At 36.7% G+C, this 27,215-nt stretch overlaps 2 protein-coding genes across 3 annotated transcripts in view; one reads left to right on the top strand and one right to left on the bottom strand.

Annotated features, from left to right (window-relative positions):
* mindy3 (MINDY lysine 48 deubiquitinase 3) overlaps positions 1-9,652 on the bottom strand; it is a 40,137-nt gene extending 30,485 nt beyond the window's left edge. Inside the window, exons 1-10 of the mRNA XM_077214139.1 lie at positions 8,926-9,652; positions 8,410-8,489; positions 7,197-7,257; positions 5,450-5,626; positions 5,161-5,212; positions 4,818-4,932; positions 4,117-4,190; positions 3,296-3,375; positions 2,956-3,026; positions 141-221 (exon numbers count right to left, since the gene is read on the bottom strand). Coding sequence (XP_077070254.1) covers positions 141-221; positions 2,956-3,026; positions 3,296-3,375; positions 4,117-4,190; positions 4,818-4,932; positions 5,161-5,212; positions 5,450-5,626; positions 7,197-7,257; positions 8,410-8,489; positions 8,926-9,022 — 888 coding nt within the window. The 5' untranslated portion in view covers positions 9,023-9,652. The remainder of the gene's footprint in view (positions 1-140; positions 222-2,955; positions 3,027-3,295; positions 3,376-4,116; positions 4,191-4,817; positions 4,933-5,160; positions 5,213-5,449; positions 5,627-7,196; positions 7,258-8,409; positions 8,490-8,925) is intronic.
* Positions 9,653-10,246: 594 nt separating this feature from the next.
* The window catches only part of LOC143722665 (uncharacterized), a 94,203-nt gene continuing 77,234 nt past the window's right edge, over positions 10,247-27,215 (top strand). The window contains exons 1-8 of one of the 2 annotated variants that reach the window (XM_077214156.1): positions 10,247-10,442; positions 10,837-10,917; positions 11,010-11,156; positions 11,336-11,485; positions 14,362-14,468; positions 15,476-15,599; positions 17,995-18,111; positions 19,508-19,576. In XM_077214156.1, coding sequence (XP_077070271.1) covers positions 10,437-10,442; positions 10,837-10,917; positions 11,010-11,156; positions 11,336-11,485; positions 14,362-14,468; positions 15,476-15,599; positions 17,995-18,111; positions 19,508-19,576 — 801 coding nt within the window. In that variant the 5' untranslated portion in view covers positions 10,247-10,436. Of the gene's footprint in view, positions 10,443-10,816; positions 10,918-11,009; positions 11,157-11,335; positions 11,486-14,361; positions 14,469-15,475; positions 15,600-17,994; positions 18,112-19,507; positions 19,577-27,215 lie in introns of both variants that reach the window. The other variant, XM_077214152.1, reaches the window with a different exon arrangement.

Genomic DNA, 27,215 nt, shown 5'->3' with positions numbered 1-27,215 from the left:
TAGCAAGCACATTCTTGTGTTGTTGAATCTTCACTCAATAACGAAATAAAAGAAAGCAAACGGCCAGACTTTTTCAGATAAGATAGAGAAAAAATAGAAGAGTGCTGGAAGGAAGAAAGGAGATTATTTTCTTAACTCACCTTAGTGAAAAATACTGAGAGATGAGTCTCGCTGCCAAGGATCCAAATAGGGAATTTTGGAGATTTGAGGAAAGAGCCAACCTTTAAAAGCAGAAAAAAGAAAAAGCAGTTGAGCGCCAGTCAACATACCGATGCCATGACGGCCTGGTCAGCCACATTCCAGAACCATCACAAACAGGTTGATTCACTGCGATAAGATGATTGGTAACATAAGAATGGCCAACTACTAATCATTTGGCTCATTTTGGACATTCGTTATGGATTGGATAAAAATGTTTTGAAACCATTTTACACTATGGTAGAATGTTCATTATAACTGTATCAATGTTGAGTGTATTATATGAACACTGAAACATGTACTTAATGATCTATATCAGGGGTAGGGAACATCCGGCCTCTTATATCTGTCCCCCCCCCCCCCTCATCATTTAAAAAGATTAGAAACTGTCCCAGAACAACAACAAAACATATTAGTAACATAAGATAATATATATATACTTAAAAAATAAATAAATATAATATTGTTACCTTTCAAAATTATTGAATATTTTTTCTCTGATGTTTCATTACAAGCATGCACAGAATCAATTAATTTCATTCCACAATGTAAAAGTCAATGCAGTTTCATCCATTGCATTAAATGCAAGTTATGCTTTATCAATGTTATGACGCATGCAATGTATTGCAAGGCTGCACTATTTTAAATGTAATTTATTTCAGTGATTGCAAAGCAGAATTTTCAGCCATCACTCTAGTGTCACATGATCATTCAGAAATTATTCTAATGTGCTGATTTAGGTCTCAAGGAACATTTCTTATTATTAACAATGTTGAAAACGGTTTAATATTTTTGTGAAAACCATAGTGCAGTTTTTTAGGATTCAAAGTTCAAAAGAACTGCATTTATTTGAAATAGAAACCTTTTGTAACATTATGTCTTTACTGCCACTTTTGATCAATTTAATGCATCTACCCTTGCTGAAAAAGTATTCATTTCTTACAAAAAAACCCATCTTACTGAACTAAAACTTTTGAACGGTAGTGTACATGAAAGGATCTTAATTTGAGAAAGGCTCCCCACCCTTGGTATACATACAAAAACCACATCCACCAACGAAAACCAAATCAGCAGTTAAAACAAACAGTAACTCTGCCTATAGTTCCATCTCCAGCCGTGCATTCAAACACTGAAAGCCCTCACACTCATCTCCCATCACTCAACAGGTGAGTATCAGCAGCAGATTTGGGTAGGGGAGGCGATCCAGGGGTGTGCGGATTAAAAAGATCATGAATATTGTGATGGGGGCTCAGATGGTTCTAAATATGAGGCGATACATTCCTGCATTCTTCTAATCCAAACACAACTCACAGCACATATCCTAAAGCTCTGCTTAGCAAAGTGCCATTCAAAATAAAGCAGCTTCTTAATTACATTATCCACAGGTTAAAACAATAGGGCTATTCCTACAGGATGTGTGCCAGGTGTTGTTGGCTGAAATTTCAGATGTTTGGGATTTAGAGGGCACCACATTAGCATTTAAAAAGATGTCAAGGCCCGGGTATACTTAATTTTCCACGTTTCACTCAGTCTCAAGCACAGTCGTGTCTACACAGTTTTGAAAGTATACTCAACCGTGGATGGACGCATTCGACACATGCGCAGTACAATTGTTTTTTTTTATACTCTACCAGATGTCAGAGGACAGCACTGAGTCGTGTCATTTACAAGACATTCGCTCGGAAAGATAGAGGAAAAGTAGCAGATCCGCCATTGCATGCAAAATTTAGAACCAAAACAAAAGATGGAGAATGATATGCTGATTTGTTTACGGTTCTTTGAACAGCGTGTTGTTTTGCAGCGATCTGTACGCACTCTTCCTTGACTACCGCACAATATATCACAACTATCACAACGGACTTTACGTTCTAAAGATTCACCTTTGTATGGTCGGACGTCCGAAGTATACTTTGGCTTTAGGGAGACGGAAACCATTTAACTTCTGAAAAAATAAATAGTACAACTGAATATTATCTAAATAATTGAAGGTCACAGTCCAAGGGGCTGGAGGATGAGGTAACATGATTGAATTAAGTTATTTACAAAAAATATTAATAATTGTAGAAAAAAAAAAAAAAGGATTTCCATTTCCCCCTCAACAACTAATTGTTTATATTGAAGAACACACAGAATGAAATATTTGAATGTTCTAGTTTATCAATTTAATATCTCAATACTCCATATTTCTGTTAATAAAAAACTTTGACAAGTTTGAGAACCGCTGTGCTAGATGGCGTTAGTTTTATAGTAATGCAGGCTAGGTATGGTAATGATACTGTCTTAAAATACTTTAGCCTAAAGTATTACTAAAAAAAAAAAAAATAATAACAATAATAATATCTTGGTAAAATAACCTAAAAACTAGAAAAGACAACAGATTTTTCCTTTTCCAATGCATAACTTCCATAATTGTTTTGTGTGTGAGAACAAACCCACAGAAATAGTTTCTTCCCCAACATAAAAATTCTTCATGCACCAAAACTGTGTAAAATATAGAGTGAAGAATGTCACAGTCAGTATTTTAGTATTCTATTATGTTGCAATTACGCTTCACAAAATCCCTGTGAGATATACAGCTGGAAAATAGCAAACCCACAAACAAACTGTGAGTTTTGGCATGTGGACACTCCGCGTCTTTCACACAACACGTGCCAAAATTGGTCTCCAGATTTATCAACACTGCAGATAGTGGAAACACCATCTATACCACATGGATTAAACTGTAAGCTGTGAGGGTGTGTATGAGTAGATCCCCACCTTGCAATAGCGCAGTGACTCCATTAGTGTGAGGAAGCCAACAGAGGCCTGCTGATGGATGCCATGAAGCTCTAGGGAACAAATAAAAATAAAAGAATAATCAAATTCCTCTGTCAACTGTACAAAAATAAACAGTCTAGCATAAAACACTAAAACCTAATGACCTTATTCTGTAACTGTTATTCTATCAGCAGGCATATATTAAGTGTGCTAAACATTTGTTAATGCTGCCACCAAGTGGGCTGCAACAGCAGAACAACTGATTACCTACTGTGAAAAGAGTTATTTAAAACAAACAGCATGTCAACAGATTATTATTCAGCAAAAATACGAAGCATACTCATTCCAGAACATTCTCTATCACCGTCCCACACGTTAGACACGGCATGACCTGTGACCAGCAGGTTGATTAGACTTTGGCTAAAAGTATAGAAAGAAAGACAATGAAACAGTCAGCATTCACTAGTATAAATATAAAATAACTATACTTAAATACATTATGATTAAGACTTTTAGACTTAAAATGTGCTTATATATAGGGCTACAGACCAGCATTATCCTATGGCAACGCACGATTAATCTACAGTGTAAGGCAGTGTTGCCAACTTAGCACCTTTGTCGCTATTTATAGCGACTTTTCAGACCCCTTTAGTGAATTTTTTTCAATAAAGCGACTAGCGACAAATCTAATGACTTTTTAGAGAAACCTCAGTAACCCTCTTTTGTTTTATATTTAAAGAATTTAGTTTGACCATTTTAATTTTCTTTCTTTTCTTGTGCTTATTACTTGTAATAATCACTATCACAGAGCCTTCATCCAGTTCCCGAACTCTCTCAATTCATATAATTTTACACATAAAAAAATGTAGTCATTCACTATATCATAGCTACTTGTTCTATTGTCTGACTAAAATAATATAGGAAATGAGAACAGCTTTATTGGACATTCGGCTATATTATATTATATTAAAATACAGTACGTGAGCATGAATTTAGACAGAAAACACATGTACATGTAAAACACATGATGTATGAGGTCATCTAATGTCATTTAGTGACTTTTAGGGAAGGCGTTAGGTACTTTCCTTTGAAAATAGTTGGCAACACTGCTACAAGGTTACAATGCAATAAAAAGAGCAGATCTCTCAGCATGCATTTTACCTGCCGTGGCCATACACAGGGTCAATCAGAGGTTCAGAGGTGTCTTCGATCTCATTCTTTATGTTCTCAATCCCCTTCAAAAAAGTTAGAAGTTACAGCATAAGTACAAACACACAGACAGATAATGGATGAACATAGCTAGCTAGTAAATAACATAGTTAGCTGGGCAAAATGTATCATGTACTAGATTTATTTTATTCAGAAAGGATGCATTCATTTGATCTAAAGTGACAGTAAAGACATTAGTAATGATACAAAACTTTCTATTCATCGAAGTATCCTGAAATGTATGACGGGTTTCACAAAAATATACAATAATATACAACAGCACAATGTTTCTTGAGCAACAAATAAGCATTAGAATGATTTCTGAAGGATCACGTGACTGAAGACTGGAGTAATGATGCTGAAAGTCAGCTTTGTCACCAAAATAATAATTTACATTACAATGTATTAAGATAAAAACAGCTATTTTAAATTGTAAAAAAACTTTCACATTATTGCAGTTTTTTTTACTGCATTTTCAATCAAATAAATGCAGCCTTGTTGAGCATAAGAGACTTCTTTCAAAAACATTTTAAAAATACAGGCCCCAATGTTGGTGTAGATGAGAAAGGTTTACCATGCAAGCTCATTCTCCTGTGTTTCAAGGGAACAAACAAATTCAGACCTTTTAGGGGTGGGGAAATGTAAAGTTATACCTTTGTAAGTATGACAGAGTACAGGAAAAGCAGAACTCCGAATTTGTTCTTCCAGGTGTCGTACAGTGACAACACAGCCTCTCTCAGCTCCGCAACAGTCCTGAGAGTCCTCTTCCTGAGGAAGGAGTTACCACAATGTGACTGTCAATTGGGGAAGGTCCTTACTATAGGTACAATGTCATGAGTTACTGACGAATTTAGACTGAAGCTTTATTTTAAGCTGAGTTCGATTTCTTTTAAGTAATCTGCCAGTGATTTGTATATTTGTAGTACAAGGAAAAAAAAGACATGAGAAAAGAGAAACAAAAGTGACGCTGCGTGAAAAGAAAGTATGTGCACTTACTGGATGACGCTGTGAAACCTCTCAAAGCCAAGCTCCTCAGCAGCCAAAGCAGCTAAACACACACCATGCAAAAACACAAATGCATTTAACAAGACACAACTCTACAAAGAAATGATTTGCAAGATCACTGTACACTGTTAATAAGAATAGACAACTCAGCAAGTTTAGACAAGCATGCTGTGTATAATACACCAAACAGGAATCAGTGTTAGGTTTTATTCAAACACTGGCATGTAGTCTTGTTCAGTATCTGTGCAACATCCAGAAAGACAGTTACAAATTCTCTTACTTGGTGTGTCAGTAGTTTGGCTGGACTCGGGCTCTGGGTGGCTGTCTGTGATGTCACTGCTGTCTGTGGTTTTATCCCGAGGCCAGGTGGCCAGGTGAAAGGCCTGTGTCTTATTGAGGGAGGCTGACTCCAGAATCTCACTGAGGGTGGAGCACAGGACCGTCCGCTGCTCTTCCTCTGTAGGGGTACATCAAGCCATGCATCTGATTTCTAAGCTGCAATTAAGATGTTGCACTGACTAACACCAGACACAAGCAGCACTACACAATGTGACAAAAGCAGATAGAACCTATTATCATCAGTGATGCTGTCTACACAGGATGTAGCACAATGCAACATGACAAATTCCAGAAGGTAAACTGATGCACGTTCTATTTCTGTCATACTTGGCCCTGTCCCAAATGGCACCCTAAACACTTGCGGTCTTCCGACCAGTCTGCACATTTGTGACATAACACCGATTTGACAGTTGTGAAGAAGTCTGCTGTGGAGCTTGCTTCAGTGCAGGCTCGGCAAAAGTGCGCATACTGACCACAAGACTGACCATACCCCCCACCCCCACCCCAGTGTTGTTTACGCTGGCCCCTGGCCATTGGGCACTCATTATTTTCGAGCCCTGCTTCTCTATATAAACTGTGTCAGCGAAATACTGTATAATTGACAAACATGAAAATGAAAGGGTAATTTACTAGGATAAGACTGTTATTTTCTTAATTTATGACAATGCAAGCAGCATTCCAAGCAGGATACCAAATGTACACAACATACTAATGAGAGCAACAGATATGAATGTGGAATATGATCAACACAAGAGGAGTGAGGAGTCGACGACAGGAGGAGAAAAAAAAATTACTTTAGCTATAAAAAAAGAACAAGGTCTCACACAACAGTCCTTCCTTCAAAAGTGATCTATAAAATAGGACAAAATATAACTAATATTATGGATAATTGGTAATACAAGTTTTTTAGAACACATTTTATAGTGGTGCAAGTATGACGTCAGAACTTGGAAGACTAATTCTAAGATTTTAGATGGGTTTTTTTCAAATTATGTGTAAAATATAGCATGTGGCAAACATAGCATGACTATGCTTTGACGTTTTGTTCTACAATATAAATTACACACACCCAGAGTGAAAAGGAAAATTTTGAAGCAGTTATGTCCATTTTTGTAAACGTACATTTTTAATAAGTTACTAGATAAGACACGTTGTAGAACAAAACGTTAAAATTTCGTCATTTTATGTTTATCACAGGCTTTATTTTATTCACAAATTGAAAAACCCCATTATAAAACCTCGTAGGAAAATCTTAAAGCAACCAGCGGCGAATTAGACTTCCGGAATATGATGTCATACCTGGACCCCTCTATCTAAAGACGTTGTAGTGAATCACCACTTTCTACTCTTTTAGGCAGACAGTAAGACTACAATACAGATATGTGCCTGTAATAAGATTCAGGATGATGTCTTGCACTTTTATGCCATCATATTTGCAAAATGCACTTATAACAATGCATTAATTTATGTATTGGCACATGTATTATTACATGGTCTTTTTCAATAACAGAAAAGAAAACACTACAATACCTCTTGTACAGAACCTGAAACCGGATTTAGAGTAGGTTGAGATTATCACTCTATCCTAAAAACGGTTTGAGATGCTCTCAAGTGCCTGGTTTGGGTGTTATAGAGTACCCAAACGTGGAAACAAGGTGGAATTATCTTTAAAATAATGCACAGCAAACCTGAAATATCTTTCCAGTTTGAGCCTTCAGTGTTAAACAGAACGTTCTTCAACAGGAAAGCCTGAGGAATAGCAAACAAAACACACAAATCATTAGGGCTCCATTTAACCAGCCAAAAGGAACAATCTGACAAAATAGCATGTCAACACCACAGTATTACAAACAGAGTTAGAGAACAGGGTAGGACATCATACGCAAATCAAGCAGCATTTGTGATAGAAATGGACTATCAGTGCAAGACTAAAGTCTGGAATATACAGCAATTACTTGGCCTAATAACTGAACAAATTTTAAAACACTAGGCATTATACATTTGTCGACTTTGTAATGGTCACAGAGAAAAACGGGACATCATACACTTAACAACTGAGGATCACACACTAGTAAAAGACTTGGTAGTTGTTTCGACCACAACAAAATCACACAGAAACATGAATCTCGTTAGAAGGAGACGCATGAAAATAATATGCAATTGTAAAACAGAAACAATGTGCATTCCAAAAACTGGCTCAAAATATCAAACTTGTTTGATATCTTTTGACTAGATGGAATACCCTCATGTTGTTCCAAACCTGTATGAGTTGAGTTTCTTTCTTCTGTTGAACACAAAAGAAGATATTTTGAAGAATGTTGGACAGTTGATGGTAGCCACTATGGCTTTCCTACTATGGAAGTCAATGGGTGCCGTCAACTGTCTGGTTACCAACATTCTTCAAAATATCTTATTTTGTGTTCAACAGAAAAGAGAACCTCATAAAGGTTGGGAACAACTTGAGGGTAAGTAAGTAATGGGATAATTTTAATTTTTGGGTGAACTATCCCTTTAATAAGGTAAACATGTGCTGGCAGAATTCAGGATGGAAACCCATTCTTCCAAAGGTATTCCATCATTGGGTGTTTTAATGATAGCGGTGGAGAGTGCTGTAGGATGTCAGTTCAAAATCTCCCACAAGCATTTTTGTCTAATAAAAGTATTTTTTTGGAAGGATGTTCTGTCGTCTGAACAATTGACATGTTGTTAAACAACAGTACATGGTTCAGCATGGTTGCAGTTGACCCAGATTTTTTTCTAATTAGTCACCAACCTGTATACTACATCACTACAATGCTGCTTTTATGTTTGGTCTATACAAAGCCATGGGTGTTGACGATTCATTATGGAACATCATCATACCCTATGAATAAAAATAAGGTTTGAGAGAAAGGTGAATACCTGTACAGGTGCAATGACAGCACACGGCCCGCCTTCAAACTGTTCCAGTGCAGAGTGCTCAGCCTCAGTGAACACAAAGCCTGTAGAAAGAAATGCAGTGAACACAAAACTTAAGTCAGTGTCACAAGTCTCAGTTAAGCAATTCATCACAATTCAACTGGCCAAGCAGTCAAGGTGAAGTAATATGGACTTGGCATAGGTCTTCTTTGCTGACGACTACAGAATTTTTACAACACAAGTAATGGATGTATATCCTTGAAAATGAGATTCAACCTCCATAATATGAGTCAGCATTCAGGCTGGATTACACAACATGACTCTTGCTCAGATTTCTTTTTTTTAAACCTTGCTTCAGACTATGATTCCATCCGGAAAAACTAGAAAAGCCTGGATAAGTGTGATCCTCAGTAATTTACTGTGTGATGTTTAGGTTTACTCTATAAACTTTCACAAAGTCGGCTTGTGTATTATGTCTTGCGTTTTAAAATCTGTTCCGATCGCTTAACGTTACGTTACCTTGAGACCACCTGCGGAAGAGGGACGCAGGTAATCCTCCGCCACCACTAGGTCTGCCCCACACCAGATCCACAACTTCTTTACTCGTATCTGACATTTCGTCTCTTGATCTTCGTTGATATTAACTCAAAACCAAGCATCAATACCAATGGAGATCCTTGTGACAGCTAACCACTGTAGTGCTCGCGACGTGGCTAGCGCACTCGTCCTGGCCTGCTTTTGTATTCCGCTGAATCTTAAAGATTTTGGTTTGGTGGCATTGGCCACAGATGCGCTACTGGTACGTAAACTGTCCCGCGAGTGACGAATGATCGAAAGCTCGCGGCAAAAATCGTGCAAGAACGTTATATTTTGAATACGCAGCCTCTAGCGACAACACAACACAGCCGCTCTGTTAACCTCATATGGTTTTAATTTGTGTATGAAATTAATGCTATCTTACGTCTTATCCAGAATACAGGCCTGGTATGTCATCACTGAAGTAACTCACTCACCATAACATTACTGTCTGTGGCTTGCTACATTAACGTTACCTAGACGTAAAACAACAAACAAGCGTTTAGTTCGTTCCTCCGAGAGCCTATTAGAGTAGCCAACGACTGTCAACTCCACTCGAAAACACCGGAGAAAATACTGAGGATTTCAATGTAAACTGCTCGCTGTGGTAACTGCAGAGTGCTTTATGACCCATTCAGTTTATTTACTACGTTCCTCCACCTCAAATTCGACTTTGTGAGAGATTGGTTCAAATCGAGAAGGTTCTGTCACGTTGAGGGAGAAAAAGATTTGATTGGCTGTTCCGTCCATCAATCACACGGCAATGATATGACATCTTGTGTTGCCCGCCTACAACACGGAGGCAGAGCTTGAATATACAGTAATCTTGGCTAAGCAATGTTACATAAGAAAGAGATAAGGCAGCCATAAATTCGTAAAACTGGTGGTCATTTAAATATCTTTTTTTGACGTGGTGCAATTTTTCACCCATTCAAAAACTGTTAGCGTGTAAACTTATACCATGTACATATTACACCAATAACGTTACTTAGTTTAAAATAATTTAACAACATTTCTCTTTGCTGTTATTTACACGCAATATTAAATCCAGGTAACATACCTGGCTTAAACATACCTCACATATTATTTTCTAAACTTGTTCTTTCTTTTTTTAGTAATGTGGCCCATTTTTTTCCTGAAATGTGCATTGAGAAGAGAATAAGTTTCGTGGGAAACAAAATCAAACGAAACTCTCCGCTTCGTCGACAGACCCCTCAGAAATATTTGGAGACTTTTATTTTGTTAAAGATCATATAACAGGAAGTCAATCCATCTCTTTCACGTTGTAGCCCATGCGTATTTTTTACGCAGGCAAGTGAACGCTCCTCCAAGTGGAGAAGTATTTTCCTCTATATACAAAGTAACATAAATACACTGTTTTTATCCAACAACAATGGGCGGACAAGCAAAAACTAAAAAGAAATGCAAAGCTAAAAGAAAAGAAACCAAACCAAATGGAGGTATGTCCGTTTTAGCAATCAATAATGTTAAACTATCTGGCATTGCTGTTAAACGAAAATTATGACTTTAATACATATTATTTAAAATCCCACATCAATTAAACACATTTCTTGCTATATAGACTGGAAATGATAGTCACCTCTGCTTGTTTTGACAAAAACGGTTTAATGTAAACATGACACGGCAATGTGTTTCATGTGCCCATGTGGCGTTTATTGTGATTTTTGTGGAAGACAAGAAGTGTTGACAAACTTGTAATAACTCTATTTAATCTAGAATTATTTACATTAAACTAATTTGGTAGCCATATCATCTCCTCAAAAGGTTTGATGTGGTTGTTACTAAGTGATTTCTAATTTTTTTTTATGCTCAGGTGCCTTGATGTCACCACAGGAAAGAATGAAAGCAAAGATGCAGGAAAGGGCCAAAAAGAAAACAGCTGAAAAATACACTGTCGATCAATTATTGGAAAAGGTAACATGTTGTCATATAATGGATTTTAATGGAAATTAAATATTAGATCTTGTTTTCAGATTTCACTAGTGTACTTTCTCCGTCCCTCTCAGACTGAAGAGTGTATAGACAACTTTGACTTTGACATGGCCAGTCTGTACTGTCAGCGAGCGCTGGATATTGAACCAACTAACCTGACCATCCTGGACATGCTGGGGAACATCTGCGCTGAGCTGGGAGATGTAGAGAAAGCTAAACAGATATCCTTTACACATGCTGTGCTACCACAATTCAATGGTCTTTGATCATGAAATCACTTGAATACTGTTGTGTATATATGTAACCTGTACCGTCCACATTAAGCTTCTAGTCTTGTTTTTCCATTTGTTAAAGTGGGTTTGAGCGTATCTGTGTGTTATGGTCCTTGACAGCGGTGTGCGTGTATCTGAAGGCGGTGGAGCTCAGTCCAGATGAGGGCCACAGTAAGTACATGTACCTGGGGCAGATTCATGCAGGCATGGAGGCAGTACAGTACTTCAGTAAAGGAACTGAGGTCATGCTCAACACCATGGAAAAACACACCAATGAGGCAAGACAATGCTGAATCACAGTCCATGCATTTTAAATGAATTTTTGATTCACTTGATTGTTTCATTTACACATTTATATGCACGATAAAATATTTATATACGTCTTTCAAAAGTTTTAGATTAGTAATTTGGAAGAAGTTAATACTTTTATTCTGCAAGGAGGCATTTCATTGATAAAAAAGTAACAGTAAAGACATTGTTCCAATTTTTTTTTTTAAATGCTGTTGTTTTGATCTCTCTATTCATCAAAGAATCCTCAAAAAATGTAACACATTTTCCAAAAAAAAAAAAAAATAAGTCATAAAAAAACTACTTATAATAAATGTTTTTAAAAGGATCATGTGACACTGAAGACTGGAGTAATGATGATGAAAAATCAGATTCGCCATCACAGGAATAAATTACATTTTAAAATATATTAAAATAGAAAACTGTTATTTTAAATTGTAATAACATTTCACAATATTACTGTTTTACCTATATTTTTGATGAAGTAAATGTTACGTTGGTGAGCACAAGACGACTTCTTTCAAAAACATTAAAAACTCCTACCAACCCCAAACTTGCTATTAGCCAATGCTTTCTTTCCAAAGGAAATTACAGGTAAATCCAAGTAAAATGTAAATGAGACTAGGGATAATTTTTGCATAGGGAAGTTGTCTCCTGGGCTATAACTGTATGTTTGTAAATGAGTATTCTGAGTATTTCACCTCAGTGTATCTAATTATACAAGTACTTGTTTTCGATAGCAGTTTTGCATGTTCATTTCAAACAAATAGTTCAAAGACCTCTTAAATTGGAATACTTTATGGTATGTGCCTATACAGAAATCGGCGATGAAAAATTAACCTACCCTGAAAAACATTTACTGAAAGAGCAAACAGTGTCATCTAGCCCCAGTCTACCCTATATTGTGAAATGTGCGATGACCCACAGTAAAGCAGGTACCTAATACTACACGTGAAATACTAAGGCTAAACCTAAAGTGCTGGTCTAAAGTTGTACACACAGTTCTAGTTTAGTAAATATAATGGACAAGTACTAAGATGAGTCAGTGAGTCATAGCAAGAATAAACCACATATATTTTTAAGAAAACACAGAGTGCGTACAGTTGTAGCAGGTTAACAGAAGATGTGATTGTATGTGATTTAACGTTCCACAGAACCCTGAAATAAAGAATGACTAGATGGGACCAGAATTTTACTCTCTAAAATACAAAGGAATTGTCATGTTGTTTTGAGCTCCCGGAGCTTTAGCTAATGTATAATGGATGCATTCCGTCATTATGGTGCGTTTTCCCAAGGGACAGCACTTTCTTTGCATTGATTAAGTTAGTTGCTAAATCAGAGTAATGCTTTCTGGTAGACACAGGATTAGCACCGATATAGTAGCAGGAAGCATTTAGTCATGCTGAGCCAGTCTCATCGTAGGCCTTTGTGCGACGTTTGTGTCTGTCTATGCAGGGCAGGTAAATGCAGAAGAACAGATGTGTGTTGTTCCTGTATGTGGAGAGCTATTGAAAACCACTTGGTCACAGACATGGTTTACATGAAAGCAAACTGCAATCAATTGAAATGACCACACATGCTGTTCTTGTTGTGCATACATTACTGTGTATTGGATTTAAATGCTGTGAACAATGCTCTGAGCTTTGTGGCCCCATGGGTGAGACATGCATCCTCAGTGGTCTAAATGATTTGTCAAAAGAAAGCAGCTATTGGATTTCTTTAGTGTTAAATGTGCAGTTCAGTCTTTCAGCACTAGAGGGCAGTCAAACGTAAGCAGAAAAACAGTGAGTTCACGTTTAGTTTATTTGTATAGCACGTTTCACAATACACATAATTTCAAAGCAACTTTACAGAAAGTGCATGAGTCCATATTACAATTTGGAGTGATCTGTTATCAGAGATAACTGTTTAAGTTATGTATTTCAGAAATATACAAATACAAAATCACAGTTAGCTAAAAATGTATTAATTTAAACAGTGTAATAATGCAGAAACAATGAGCTCATTAAAACTAATGAATACTTGTTTGTTAACAAATGATTATGACATTTAGAAAATGTGGCATTGGTGCATGTTGACAGTGAAGACCTGTAGAGCAGTGGTTCTCCCGATGTTTAACAATATTCAAAAGTTACCCATCTAAGATATGACATTTTCTTCCTGTATTTCTTCTGTAATTATGACAAAGCTGATTTTAAAAGAAACTGAGTGTGTCAATTATGATTCCAATATGTTGCAGCATTTTATGTAAGCTATAATATATTAATTTAAATTATTCTAGGTCGTCCTGTGGCCCTTTTGGGCCTGGGTGTCCTGGTTGAGAATCACTGCTGTCGGGTGATATTCTGTATTTTTATTTCTTATTATCAGACATTTGACAATTTTCATATATTATAATAACTGACTGTGAATATCTCTTGATTGTGTGTTAAAGGGATAGGTAATCAAAAAATAAAATAAAAAATACAAACAAATTTTAATAAAAACTAAAACAATAAAAAATTTAAAAATGAAAATGCATATGAATATAATTCATATATTAATAAAATGAAATGAATATTATAAAACTATTGTGCTCTAGTTCCAAGTCTTCTAAAGCCATACAATGGCTTTGTGTGATGAACATGTGCCATATGTATTTTGAGATCCTCCGCGGAGACTTAAATTTGGTCTGTTTGTCACACAAAGCTTTCATATTGGAATCTACCACACACGATTCTTATTTTTTTCCCCCCTTTTAGGAACTGTTTGAACAAAGCTTGTCATTGTATTCCATGTATAAAAAAAAACAGTGTACAGGTTTGGAATAAAATTATGAATTCATGAGTGAATTATTATTTTTGCTCCTGGATCTGTGTCCTGATAGGCTAGTGCATTTGGAGCGGCCGCATTCCCCTCTGAGGTTGCTGTCACAAGGAAGGAGGTCTCTGTGGCTTTCTGTTCCATCGCTGAGATCTTCTTCACAGATCTCTGGTAAATTTCTTTTCCTTTTTACACAGATGTATGCTGGCATTTATTCAACTTCTGCCAATCTTTGTTTGCTCTGGCCTTTCTCACTCTTTTCATTTCTCACCCTTTTTGGCTTTCCGTACCTGATGACATGATATGACACACACACACACACACACACACACACACACACACACACACACACACACACACACACACACACACACACACACACACACACACACACACACACACACACACACACACACACACACCTGGGACACCGCAACAGATAGGAGCCCATCTGCTCTGAGGCCTGCAGAAAAGATCTAATCACAGACTGGTTGATAGAGGGATAGAGAGAGGAAGAGGGTTGGGAATTCAGGATGGTTGAATGGTAGGAGAGAGATGAAATGTAGATCTGGATTGGGGATGCACTTAGTGTTGATTGCAGAGGATCTTGGCATCTTGGCTTCTTTCAAACCTTGAGATTGAAATTTAAAGCTTTTCTTATTGATGTACTGTATTGGTGTTGTGTGTATCTGGGTGTGTTGTTTTGGTAGATGTTTGCTGCAGGCGATAACAGGAAAATCAAGAGCAAAAAATAGTGTGCGTGCTGACAAATAATATTTTCTTCAGTAGTGTGGATGCCCTTGGGTGCTGTGGAAACTCTGGTTTAGTTCAATTACTGGACAAACTTGTAATTTTGTGCAGACATTGTACACAGATCAAGCTACAAGACACAATGTTTGTTGGTTTAAAAAATAAATTATATCAGCTCTTATGTCATTTCTGTGTGAAAGTGAACTTCTTCTTGTCCTATCCTGCTACCTCTTATTGTTTTGGTTTGGAAAAATGTCAATTTAATTAAAGTGTCAAATCAAAGTTATTGATCGATCATAATTTCTTTGACAACATTTGCATACAGGTTTTTACACAAAACAATGCACATACACATGGTCAGTGATGATAACTTGAATGACACTGAATGATTTTTATGTGCTTTAAATAACTCTTTTCTTGTTTGACAGCATGGAGGAGGGCGCTGCTGACCGCTGTAAAGAGGCCATCGATAAAGCTCTACAGTACGACGAACTCAACCCTGAGGCTCTGCAGCTGATGGCCAGCTATCTGTTCAGCATTGAGAAAACCGAGGTACAACAGGACATCTGTGGAGTGAATTACCCAGAGTTCCCCTTACCGTCTCACTGGATCACTGCACTTTTAGAAAGAAAAGCGTTCTGAGCTGCGGGTCATTATGCAGTCATAATTACTGTAGGTGGAGAGCAGCTGAGAGAGCTGAGTCATGTGTTTCTGAGAAGGAGAGACAGATTAAAATTGTGTGCAAGAGAATGAGCGAGTAAGAGAGACAGGTTCTTGTTTTTGTATGAGAAATAGACAAAGATGGCAGATGAGAGTTAGGTCACAAGTAATGAATTATAAACCATTAATAAAACAAGCTTGTAGAAAAGGAACCACTGTGGGACAGATTTTCTACTAGCGCAAACACATTCGCTTCTATGCAGTTCCTCATTGAACCATTAGGGGGCAAACAGACATAAGACCAGCACATCTACTAATCCTGATCTACCCTCTGAGTTGAGCTTCAGTGAGCAGCTTAAAATGCTTGCAACATTTGTGAGTATTTTCACTTCAGAGGACAGTTCCATTTCCCTTCAGAGAGCTGACAGTAGAACTTGACTTAACAATCATAAACTTGAGTCTCTTTGTGTGCTCTAACCTCAAACTTTTTCATGCTTGTACTTTTTCATCTCATCCTATGTCATTCCCTCTCATCCTGTATTGCTCCCTCTAGTTCTTTACCAAATTCTATAATCCTGTACAACTTGCTTTTATTCATGCTATTTCCTACTTCCTCTCATGGTTTGCTACCTTCTCTCATGCGACATCCTCTTGTCATATCTTACTTTCTCTCATCTTATTGCTCCTTATTGTCCATTCTATTTCCTACTTCTCAGTTCTGTGAGTACCACTTCCTCTCATCCCCTCATTCTCATTTCCCTCACAATGTATTCTACTTCCTCTTATCCTTTACTACTTCCTCTCATCCTATCCTACTTCATTTTTATCTCATGCCACAACCAGTTATTCTACTTTCTGTCACTTCTTTTCATCATATACCACTTCCCCTCATCTTATAGTGTCATGTTTTACTATCCTAATTCTTGTCTTCCTATTCTGCTTCCCACCCCTCATATCCTATCCTATTTACTTTCTCTCTTCTCATCCTATATTGTTCCAGCTTGTCTTTTAACTCTTTCTCATATCCTGTACCACTTCATCTTATACATGCCATTTCCTTCATCCACCCATGCTTCACTACTTCCCTCATCATATACCATATATTATTCCCCTTCTATTTCCTACTTATATGGATCATATACAGTGCCACTTCCTCTCATCCTTCATCACTTCTTCTCATGCTGTAAGACTTCCCCTCATCTTATCTTACTTTCTCTCACTCTGACCTACTTCCTTTTATCCTATCCTGCTTCTTCAATGTGTTATACTTCCTCTCATCCTTTACTTCTTACCCTCATCATATCCTGCTTCCTTTCATCTTGTACTACTACCTGTTAACCTACCCTCTGTCACTTCCTTTCATGATTTACTACTTCCACTCATTCTATACTACTTCATCTTTTCTTATCTTACTTCCACTCATTCTATTTCACTTTTTTATTGCCCATGCTGAGTACTTTCTTTGCATCATATACAGTACTAATTATTCTCATCCTGTATCATTTCCTTTCATGCTGTAAGATGTCCTCTCATTTCTTTCTCATTTTTTCTCAACCCAACCTACAATTTCATTTTATCCTACCCTACTTCCTCTCAATGTTTACTACTTCCTCTTATGCTTTACTGCTTCCTCTCATCCCATCCTACTTCCTTTTTATCTCATACCACAACCTGTTGTTGTACTTTGTCACTTCCTCTCATTCTATACCACTTCTTCTCATCTTATAGAGCTTCCTGTTGTCCTATTCTACTTCCTAGTTAGCATAGTATTATATTTTATATATAAGTCCTTTCATCCCATCCCACTACCTCTCATGTCATCTTACTTCCTCTCATGCTATACTTCCTAAGCTATTTTCTACTTATTTGCATCATATACACTTCCTGTCATCCTTTATTACTTCCTGTCATCCTGTCTTACTTTCTCTCTCCCTTACCTACTGCCTTTCATCCTATCCTATATCCTCTCAACATATTCTACTATCTGTAATCTCATACCACTACCTGTTATCCTACATTCCATCCCTTCCTCTGACCCTATACCAATTCCTCATAACTTTTAGAGCTTCCTCTTGGCCTATCCTACTTCTTGTCTTTCTATTCTATTTCCTAGTTCCTTGTATCCTATCCCATTTCTCTCATCACATCCCATCACCTCCCATCCCATCTTACTTACTCTCATCCTATACCTCCTCCTGAGGCATGTACAATGTACCTGTATTTTTGGTTTAACAATCAGAATATTTGGAGAGGCTCTTTCAAATTTATTTTATCACACTTTATGCAGGAGGGGCGTGACTACCTGAAGAAGAGCGTGTCGTCATGGTTACCTAGCCTACAGAAAAAGGAAGAGTCGTTGGCGAGCGCAGCGCACTACATGGAGGAGGAAGAAAATCTGACTAAGGTGTGTATACAGGTGTTTGTGTTCCAAAGGCAACAGATAGATAAAGATAGGATGCATCAGGACCTCTCCTTTGACCTCTTTTTGATTGCAAGGCAGGAAATAGCACTGCACTTAAAGAAGGTTTTAGTCTGGGAAAGATAAGGGAAGAAAGAAAACAAACTAGCTTATTTATGTTTTTATTTTTCTCCCAAAGCCAGGTCAAGGCTGTGGCAGTCTGCTGAGTGCCCTGTGGCCACACGTGCACACACGCACAGCTCCCCCCATCAAGTGACCACACTTCTTCACTGAACCTGTTTTTTGCTTAAGGCTACACATTTCGTTATTTATTTATATTTCCGATTCCGTGTCCAAATAAATTTTCGCAGTTCATCTGTTAAGTAGGGCTTTACGCTGCTGAAGAAACCACAGAAAAACAAGCCTCACCTGAACTGAATCGTTGAGGGAATTTATAAAAGTTTGTTTACTTTCCTACTGGTTAAAATTTCAGGGAACTTGCTTTGAACTAGACATACATTTGTGATATGTAGATGCAGCTTTGCAACGTTTGGAAAATCCTGGCAGGTAGGAGAGTATGTGCATCTTTGAAGCATGTTGTAATCAGGTTCAGCGCTGTTATCAACTCTTTTTACATAGCTGATTTAGGAAACATTTATCCAGTATAGAGACGAAAGAGATTTGTTAATATGTACAATACAATAATGAGCCTGATAACATCACAGACAAGCTACAGTGAACACAAGAGATGAAGCGGTGATGATGTGATGATATGTTGAAATAGAAAATAGTGTTTATGAAGAGGATTATTGAAATGTTTATTGAGACCTTGAGAAAATCAGTCACATGCAGAACTTAATGGACCATTAAGCCGAAAGTATACTTCGGCCAACCACTACCCACGTGACGTAACTTTAGTCATCAGGAGGGTCCGCGGACTTCTGCACACCCCGTCCGCATGCAGCCCAAATTTTTGTGACCAATTTTTGTAAAATGTTATTTTAGCATCACATCAGCATATTAGAATGATTTCTGAAGGATCATGTGAAACTGGAGTAATGACTGATGAAAATGTAACTTTTCCAATACAGGAATTACAGTTGAAAATATATTTCAATATAAAAGATTTATTTTAAATTATACTAATATATCTATATTTCTATATTTCAATTATTAATAAAAAAAATGCAGCCTTGGTAATCATTATAGACTTATTTAATAAACATTTTAATCTTATCAATTTTTGGTAGCGTACTTATTTTCTAATTAATCTTTGTATATTAATCGTTATCGAGTCTTTTAAATACATTTTCATATAATTTTCTCATCAATTCACATAATCAAGTCATTCATTAACCTTAATTTACCTTTCAGTTAATATTTATTTACGTTTGTGTTTTAGAGCAACATCCCGCCGTATGAATCCAGAATAACAACAGCCAAACTGCTGATCGAGGCCGAGGAGTATGAGGTAGGACAATGGTCTAGCTCAACACTTTTAAGAAGACCATTTCAAATGTTCCAGTCAGTTTCCTTCCAGTATAGAATTCACATTTTAGAATGTTTAACTTGAACGCTTCTCTGCCAGGCCAAACTGAAGTGTCCACTGAATGTTGAAGTGGAGCATATAAGTACCTGTCAGTAATTCTTTGAGGTCTAGGCGGTTGTGGTGATGTCGTATACACGGATTCAACTGATGAGCTTTTTTTAAGCTATTGGGTTAGAAACTGTTTCATAATAGGGCATTGGATCCATTCACTTGCCAGTCGTTTTTTATTATCTTGTGTTACACGCTTTAATCCAAAACAATCCGTTCTTGCTGTGCAAGCAAGTTTAAAGACCTAAAGAATACAGCTTGTACAAGTACACTAATATTAGCTATATGTCTAACAAACAGGCTTAAAGCTATCAGTGTTGTTGTGAGTAATGAGAAGTTTTAATGTGCGCTCTATTGTAGCTGTAGAGTAAACCATCACCCAGTGTGTTGTAATACTGTATAATTGTCAACGGGACAATTATTTACTTTCTAATGTGTATTTCTGTGTCTGCTGTGTGGCTAATGAGTTGAACAAACCAGCTATACCTCATAAGATTCCACTCACAAAGCGAAAGAGGTGTAAGTGCGAAAATAAGTAAATATTGTTAGTAAATATTGACATTGTATTGAGAGGACTGATCCTCACATACAAATATTGATGCCAATTTTTTTAACTTGTAATTTTCTTACTTATTGTAAAAATTAATCCGCAAAATAAAGTAACTGACAGCTCTTATTCAAATAGAGAGTGCTGATATTGATAGAGACAGAAACATTACTATAGACAACGATATATATTTATAAAAAAGGATTAGCTAAATGTGATATGGGTTCATATCACGAATAGGTATCAGTAGCAGTATAAGTATTGGTAATACTGGCCTTCATTTATTAAAAATATATTATTAATATCTAAAATAAACAGTCTTAAAGTTGTTTCTGTTTTCTGGTATAGCATTTTAAAATTGGTTGTTTATAGCTTATCAGTCATAACATGAAAATAATTATCAGCTCATTGTTTTATTCCAACACATAGTGAGCTACCTACATAGACAGAATGTTTGAGCGTCATCAGATGGATTCAAGCATTCCATTTCCAATGATGCCCTAACATGCTGTCTAGGTAGGCAGCTCAGTCCTCAAGTGTTGGTTAGTAGTTATGTCTATGGTGTTAGTGTAAAGGAGTCCCACAGCTATTTTGGATTTCTGAGCGAGACTGTGTCCACAGTTATTAATGCTAAGACTATATATATTTGTTTCCCTTTAAACTCTTTTCTCATTTTCTATCAGCGCTAAGGTGACCTCTGAATAATGCAGGAATGGTATTTTATTTGCACTTATCCATGACCTTTCCAGTTGAGTGTGAGCGTGCAGTAGGACTCTTTTTGTGCTGAGAGTGTGAACGTCCTGACACTTGTCCAGCACTCGGAGCGAGGTATCGGAAAAAGTGAGAGAACAGAGAATTTAAATAACAGCGAAGAGGTAAGAGAAAGAATGACAGGGTCGAGAGACAGAATGAAATAAGGCAGGACCAGGATGAGATGCTATAAAAGTGAAAGTCAGTTTGAGAGAGAGAGAATGATAAATTGACAGCTTTGTGGAGCTCACTTTTTTTAGTTCTTTCTCACACTTGCTTATATTTGTTCGGTTCATCTTGAGGAGACAGTGAAGGACTGAGTGCTGCAGCATGACTTTAAAAGTGCCTGCTCTCCCTTAGCCGAACACAAATAGAATCTCCTCTCAGCACGGGGGACGTATTAATATTAAAACCAGTAACCTGGCTGTCTGTCAAAATGATGCCAAAGGTTGCAGGGTCGTCTCTGCGACAGCGGGTGTTTAGACAGAAGCCGGCCCCCCCGGCAGCAAGGCCCTTTGATTGGACAGCTGGGAAAGGTGAGCACTTCTAAACAGGGAGAGAGAGAGAGAAACAGAAGGATGGACTATTTTAGATATCTAGAGGCAGTCCAAGCTCTAAAGATGCTGGCGTAAAAACTCAGTTTTAAACATTCAGGAAAACGAAACCCTTTTTTTAGTAGTAAACGTCCCTAGTCATATTTTACATGATGCCTTAGTACACGTAATAATAATAAATAATCTACTAAATAAATGAAAATTATATCATATAAAAATATGAACTAAAACATAATAATTAACTAATAATGGAAGCTACTTTTCACGGTTCAGTTAGACCCAGTGGATGAGCTGGATTGATATCTGGCTCATGATACACTTGATACACAAAAATATCCTGCTAAATTTACGGTAAAATAAATAAATAAATAACTGTGGTTGCAACTGCAGTAACAATGTTTCAAGTATTATGAGATGGCATACTGGTGCCTGTATACTTATAATACTCTGAAATAATGAGTTTTATTTCATGTTATCCTTTGAAGGAAGGAAGGAAGGAAGGCTCTATTATCTGTTTTCCTTGCTTTATAGATCAATGTGTATGTGCCCTCTTGCCGTAATGTCCTGCATGAGCACATTCAATATTAGTTTTGTTGGCTATGTATGTAACTGTCAGACTGTGGCAATTCAAAATGAGTTTTGAGGACTCTGGAGAGTGTGTGTAGTGGCAGCGCATGCTGCATGAGCTAACTCAATATTAGCAAGGCCTTTTCCTGCTCCACTCCAGCTGGGTCAAAGCCTGACACACTGTGTGACAGCACAAGATTGATGTCTTTCTTTGTCAGTGTTCTGAACAGAGGGAGGAGAGGAAGAGAGTCACGGGCAGTTGAATGAGGGGGAGGGAAGGATGGAGAGAGCCGAAGAGACATAGTTGTATAAAATGCCTTGGTTGGGAGGAGAAGGAAGTCTTGCCATTTGAACAAAGTGAAGGTACTTGTTAATGTCAGTAGCAGTGGACTTAATTATCTCGAAAGAGGGAGATATTTAAAAAAAAAACTCAAACCCTAGGGACCCACACTCAAGGTTATGCACACACAAAGACCCCTGTGCTAATTAGCCTTGACCACTATAGACCACACACCAGTACACTTCCTCAAATAAAACTAGACTTTTTTTTACACATTTTTTTTTTTTTACTTTTTTGCCTGTGAACACAGCGGCCAGCAACTCAGCCAAGTGTACTGTGACCTTAAAAAGTATCTGGATGCTTAAGTCACTCTTAATGTTATGAGTGTTATTGCATTACATAACAAAATTTCTGTTTCATAACCTGGTTTCTTTTGGGTTGATTCTTAGTTTAACTTAAATTGATTAAAACTAATTCACTTAAATGGCTATGAAAGGTTCTCACTTAATTTGTTTGGAGATTTCCATTGTTTTTTTTAATTTTGGATTTTATTAATTCCCATAATAGTTCATCTAAAAATAAAAATTCAGTCATCATTTACACAACCTATAGTTGTTACAGTGCATTAACAAATTGTTCTTATGAGTCAAATGTTTTCAAATGTAAATCCGTTGATCCAACAAAACTCTTCTAAATGATTTGCACAACTCACCGAGGGGTAAAAATATTATTAAATAACAATTTTGATCTGTTCCTCACACAAAAGCTATCAAAATACTTCAGAAGGCTTAGAATGTAGGTCGTATTGACTATTAATTATTTTTTAAAAAGAAAGAAATTCTTGCTTTTACAACAAGGATGCATTAAATTGATCAAAAGTGACAAAGATATTTATAATTTTCAACTGTGATAATAAAAAGAAATGTTTCTTAAGCAGCAAATCAGCATATTAGAATGATCTCTGAAGGATCATGTGACTGAAGACTGTAGAAATGTGGCTGAAAATATAGTTTTGCCATGACAAGAAATTAATTTAAATTTAAATAGAAATAGTTATTTGAATGGTTTTACTGTATAATTGATCAAATAAATGCAACCTTGTTGAACATTCAAACTTACTCTCAAAAATATAAAACAAAATGACTTCCAACTTTTGAATTGTAGTGTATTTGTTTATTAATATTATTATTAGCAGCTTTGTGTCCTTTTTGAATCTTGAAAGCTCCAATCGTCATTTATTGTAATTCTCTGGAAAAGAGTCCAGTACATTTATCCCAAATTTCTCCTTTTATTGTCCAGGAAAGAAAGTCATTCATACTGGTTTGGAAGGACATGAGGGTGAGTGAGGGTGACACAATGACGTGTAAGTCTAAGCTGTAGTTTGTCAGTTAGCTGGCTCTTTGGAAGTGATTTAAAGTACTTATAAAGGACACAATGGATCGTCTCGTGGGGTTTTGACGGTACTGACGTAATCACAGTCTTGCTCATCCCGATTTACAATCCTAAATATCAAACATGTTTGATATGATGGGGGCGGGCCCGATTTGTGTGAGAGCAGATCGGGAGGTGCAAGATTCAATCTGTGAACGCCTCACATTGCCAGATAATCTGTGCCGAACATCAGAACTGATCGAGGTCCTCGACAAGATTTTTTCTCCGATTCTCGGGGAGAGGAAAATCGGGTTTAAATTGGCCTAAAACTCCTGTAGTGTGAGCCAGGCATAAATGAATTTTCATTGCTGGATCAATCCCTTTGAACTGACACAATGACATGTAACTGTATGTAAGTCTAAGCTGTAGTTTGTCAGTTAGCTGGCTCTTTGGAAGTGATTTAAAGTACTCAATAGAGGACACAATGGAGTTCATGGATCGTCTCGTGGGGTTTGAGCCCACAATCTTTTGGTTTGGTTTGCTACACTATAGTACTTTATGATTTGTACTTGTCAGAATTTCTTACTTTAAGGGGTTTGTTGATGTCAGGACACATTTAAACAGGATTAACATTGTGGCAGATATAGATGTGGCTTCTAGTGATTTTCCTATGAGTAAAGGAGCACATTACAAAATCTTATAGAATATAAGTTAAGGCTTTTAAAAAAAGCTAACATAACCCTCTAAAACTACAACATATTCTCAATGCATGAAGACTTGACAAGACAATTTAACAATCTAAGAAATAACAAAACGTGAACACCAAAGATCACCTTTGCCTTAACACACACACGGCTTCCTTGCTTCTAAAAACACTCCTCAGTGAGAAAGGAGTATCTTCCCAAATTCATATCATTCTTATCAGAGCTGTTGTGGATTACTGATGACTCTCCCTATGAGCTCCGAAACACACGAAACAAAAGAGCGGAATGAGAAAGAGATGGAAAGATGTGGCAAAGATGTGGAATGTGTTAATTCCTATCCCTCCAGTGTGTGTGTTTGTAGCTCCTTGCATTCATCTGATGTGATTGCTGTCGTGATCTAATAAGGTTGCATAATAAGTGTTTCTATGTTTGATTACAGAAGATTCTTTTGATTTTGATCTCTGAGTAAATATCAAAACATTGCTCTGCTTGTTTGGCCAAGCCCGATACAGCAACATTGGCTCAACCATGGCGTGGTTTTAGGATGGGAATGTTGTATTGGCTGACCAATGGCAGATGATGGGATTGTTTGAGAAACCTGTTTGAAAACTGTCAATAGTTTTGCAATTTTGTTTAGTACTGCTAGAGGTGCATAAATTATACAAATTTAAATAAGATTTTTACATTTACATTACCTTAATGGCGTTCATCTAACCCTCACTTAAAGTTAATCTTTAAAAGCAATTATAATTTAATAACACTGTTAACACATTTTTAGCATATCTCAAAATAATATACCTTTTTTTAATTGTATGTGGGTCGTGGAGTGTGCAGTCAAAGAAACAACAACAACAATTTAAAATGTTTTCCTGATGTGAGACTTTCATTTTGAAAGATGTGCGTGAAAGCTGTTGACTCTTCTGCAAACACTTTACACTTCTGTCAGACAAAGTGTTTGTCCATTCCATTGTGCGACTTTTTCGATTGTTTTTCTAAACACACACTAGTTGCACTTGCATTGACCGTTTTATAATCACGTCTCTCGTTTTTTGCAGCATCTGGCTTGTGACGCACTGCATTTTAAAAACTTCCAGAAAACGTGACTGTAGACCTTTCGCTTTTTGTTCGTTTTGCTGACCTGTGTTTGTCAGGCTATGTGCCATTATCCTAATGTTATTTTCGCAATTTCTAAGGGCTGGTGTTCACACACATTTTTGCAGTTAAAATTGCGAGCATGAAACGTCATAGTAATGTTGTCAAAATTAGCAAGTCATAAAAATGATTTAAAACAAACTAGCAATAAATTACGTAATTGGTACATTGCGTGTTAGCTGGGAAGGATTTACATCTAGGTATGATGTTATTTTATAATTATTAAGATCAGTGTCCATTTGTTTTTCAATAGTTCATGTTAGTATTGTTTATTTACCATGGTATTTACCTTAACCCAAAGTACCAATTTTGATGACTGTGAATGGCTCATTCCAACTAGTTTGGGACTTCAGCCTAACCTTAATACTGTTTATACATCAGTGTTAGTGATATTTTTACAGTTTATTTGCATGTTAAGGTGTGTGTGTGTGTGTGTCTGTGTACAGGTTTATATTACACAGTGGGGAGTGGACAAAGGATAGTAAAAGCTGAGATCTCCTACATTGTGGGGACCAACCATTGGTCTCCACTAAGGAAATGGATTTATAAACATACTAAATTATGTTGTTGTTTTTTTTATCGTAACAATGCAGATAGTTTTCTGTGGTGGGTAGGTTTAGGGGATAGAAAATACAGTTTGATCAGTAATAAAAATAAAAATATTACACCTATGGATAATCCAAAGATAGCGTGTGTGTGTGTGTGTGTGTGTGTGTGTGTGTGTGTGTGTGTGTGTGTGTGTGTGTGTGTGTGTGTGTGTGTGTGTGTGTGTGTGTGTGTGTGTGTGTGTGTGTGTGTGTGTGTGTGTGTGTGTGTGTGTGTGTGTGTGTGTGTTAAAATTTTTTGAAAAATAAATTTGCTTGGTTCAAATTTCTAAAAATTTGAGTCGAGGTTTAATAACTATGGGAAAATGTGGGTCCCTTGACCAAATTATATTGTGATGCCTAAATTCACTTATAGCATTTAAAACAATAGATTTTAATTGTAGTAGTGATGTTTTTTTTATACAAAATAGTGTAAAATTTATTATTAGCTGTTAGAAGAAAATAATAAAATATTTAGATAATAATGATAAAACCAGAAAATATTTTTGGAGGCTAAATACAATTTCTAAAATGATTTGGATTTGGGAAAAAACTAAAATGTCATTGTTTTCAAACTTTTTCAGAGTATGATTACATTTCTGCCTTATACTCTTTTCCTGAGGAATACATTCTTTGTGAATATTTATTGTGAATACTAAATGAAACCAAGTATAACACTTTTTCACCCCTGACTACAGTATGAACTATAAAGAGAGATATTTCTGAAGTGTCTTTGCAGTGACCCTGGAGTCTTGTGCCAGTGTGTTTCAATCCCTTCGTGCAAAACTCATAAGCTCACTTCCAGTCTAATGCCACTCTGAGCTTTCCTCTAATTGAGATAATGCTTTTCTGCAGCTCTAAGCTGGAGTGATTGGCTGACACTTTTAATGGCGGTAAGAGGAACTTTTAGCTAATGAAAAGAATGAAATGTTCATCAGGCCCTGACTCTGAGTTATTGAGCACAAATCAAAGTGTTATTTGATATGACTTTAAAGCTTTGGAGA

Source organism: Siphateles boraxobius, unplaced genomic scaffold, assembly GCF_051911475.1.
Source record: "Siphateles boraxobius isolate OS27281-9 unplaced genomic scaffold, OSU_SipBor_1 12, whole genome shotgun sequence".
Classification (NCBI taxonomy): Eukaryota; Metazoa; Chordata; class Actinopteri; order Cypriniformes; family Leuciscidae; genus Siphateles; species Siphateles boraxobius.
Note: the sequence above shows the minus strand (reverse complement) of the source record. Positions and strands in the feature narration are given on the sequence as shown.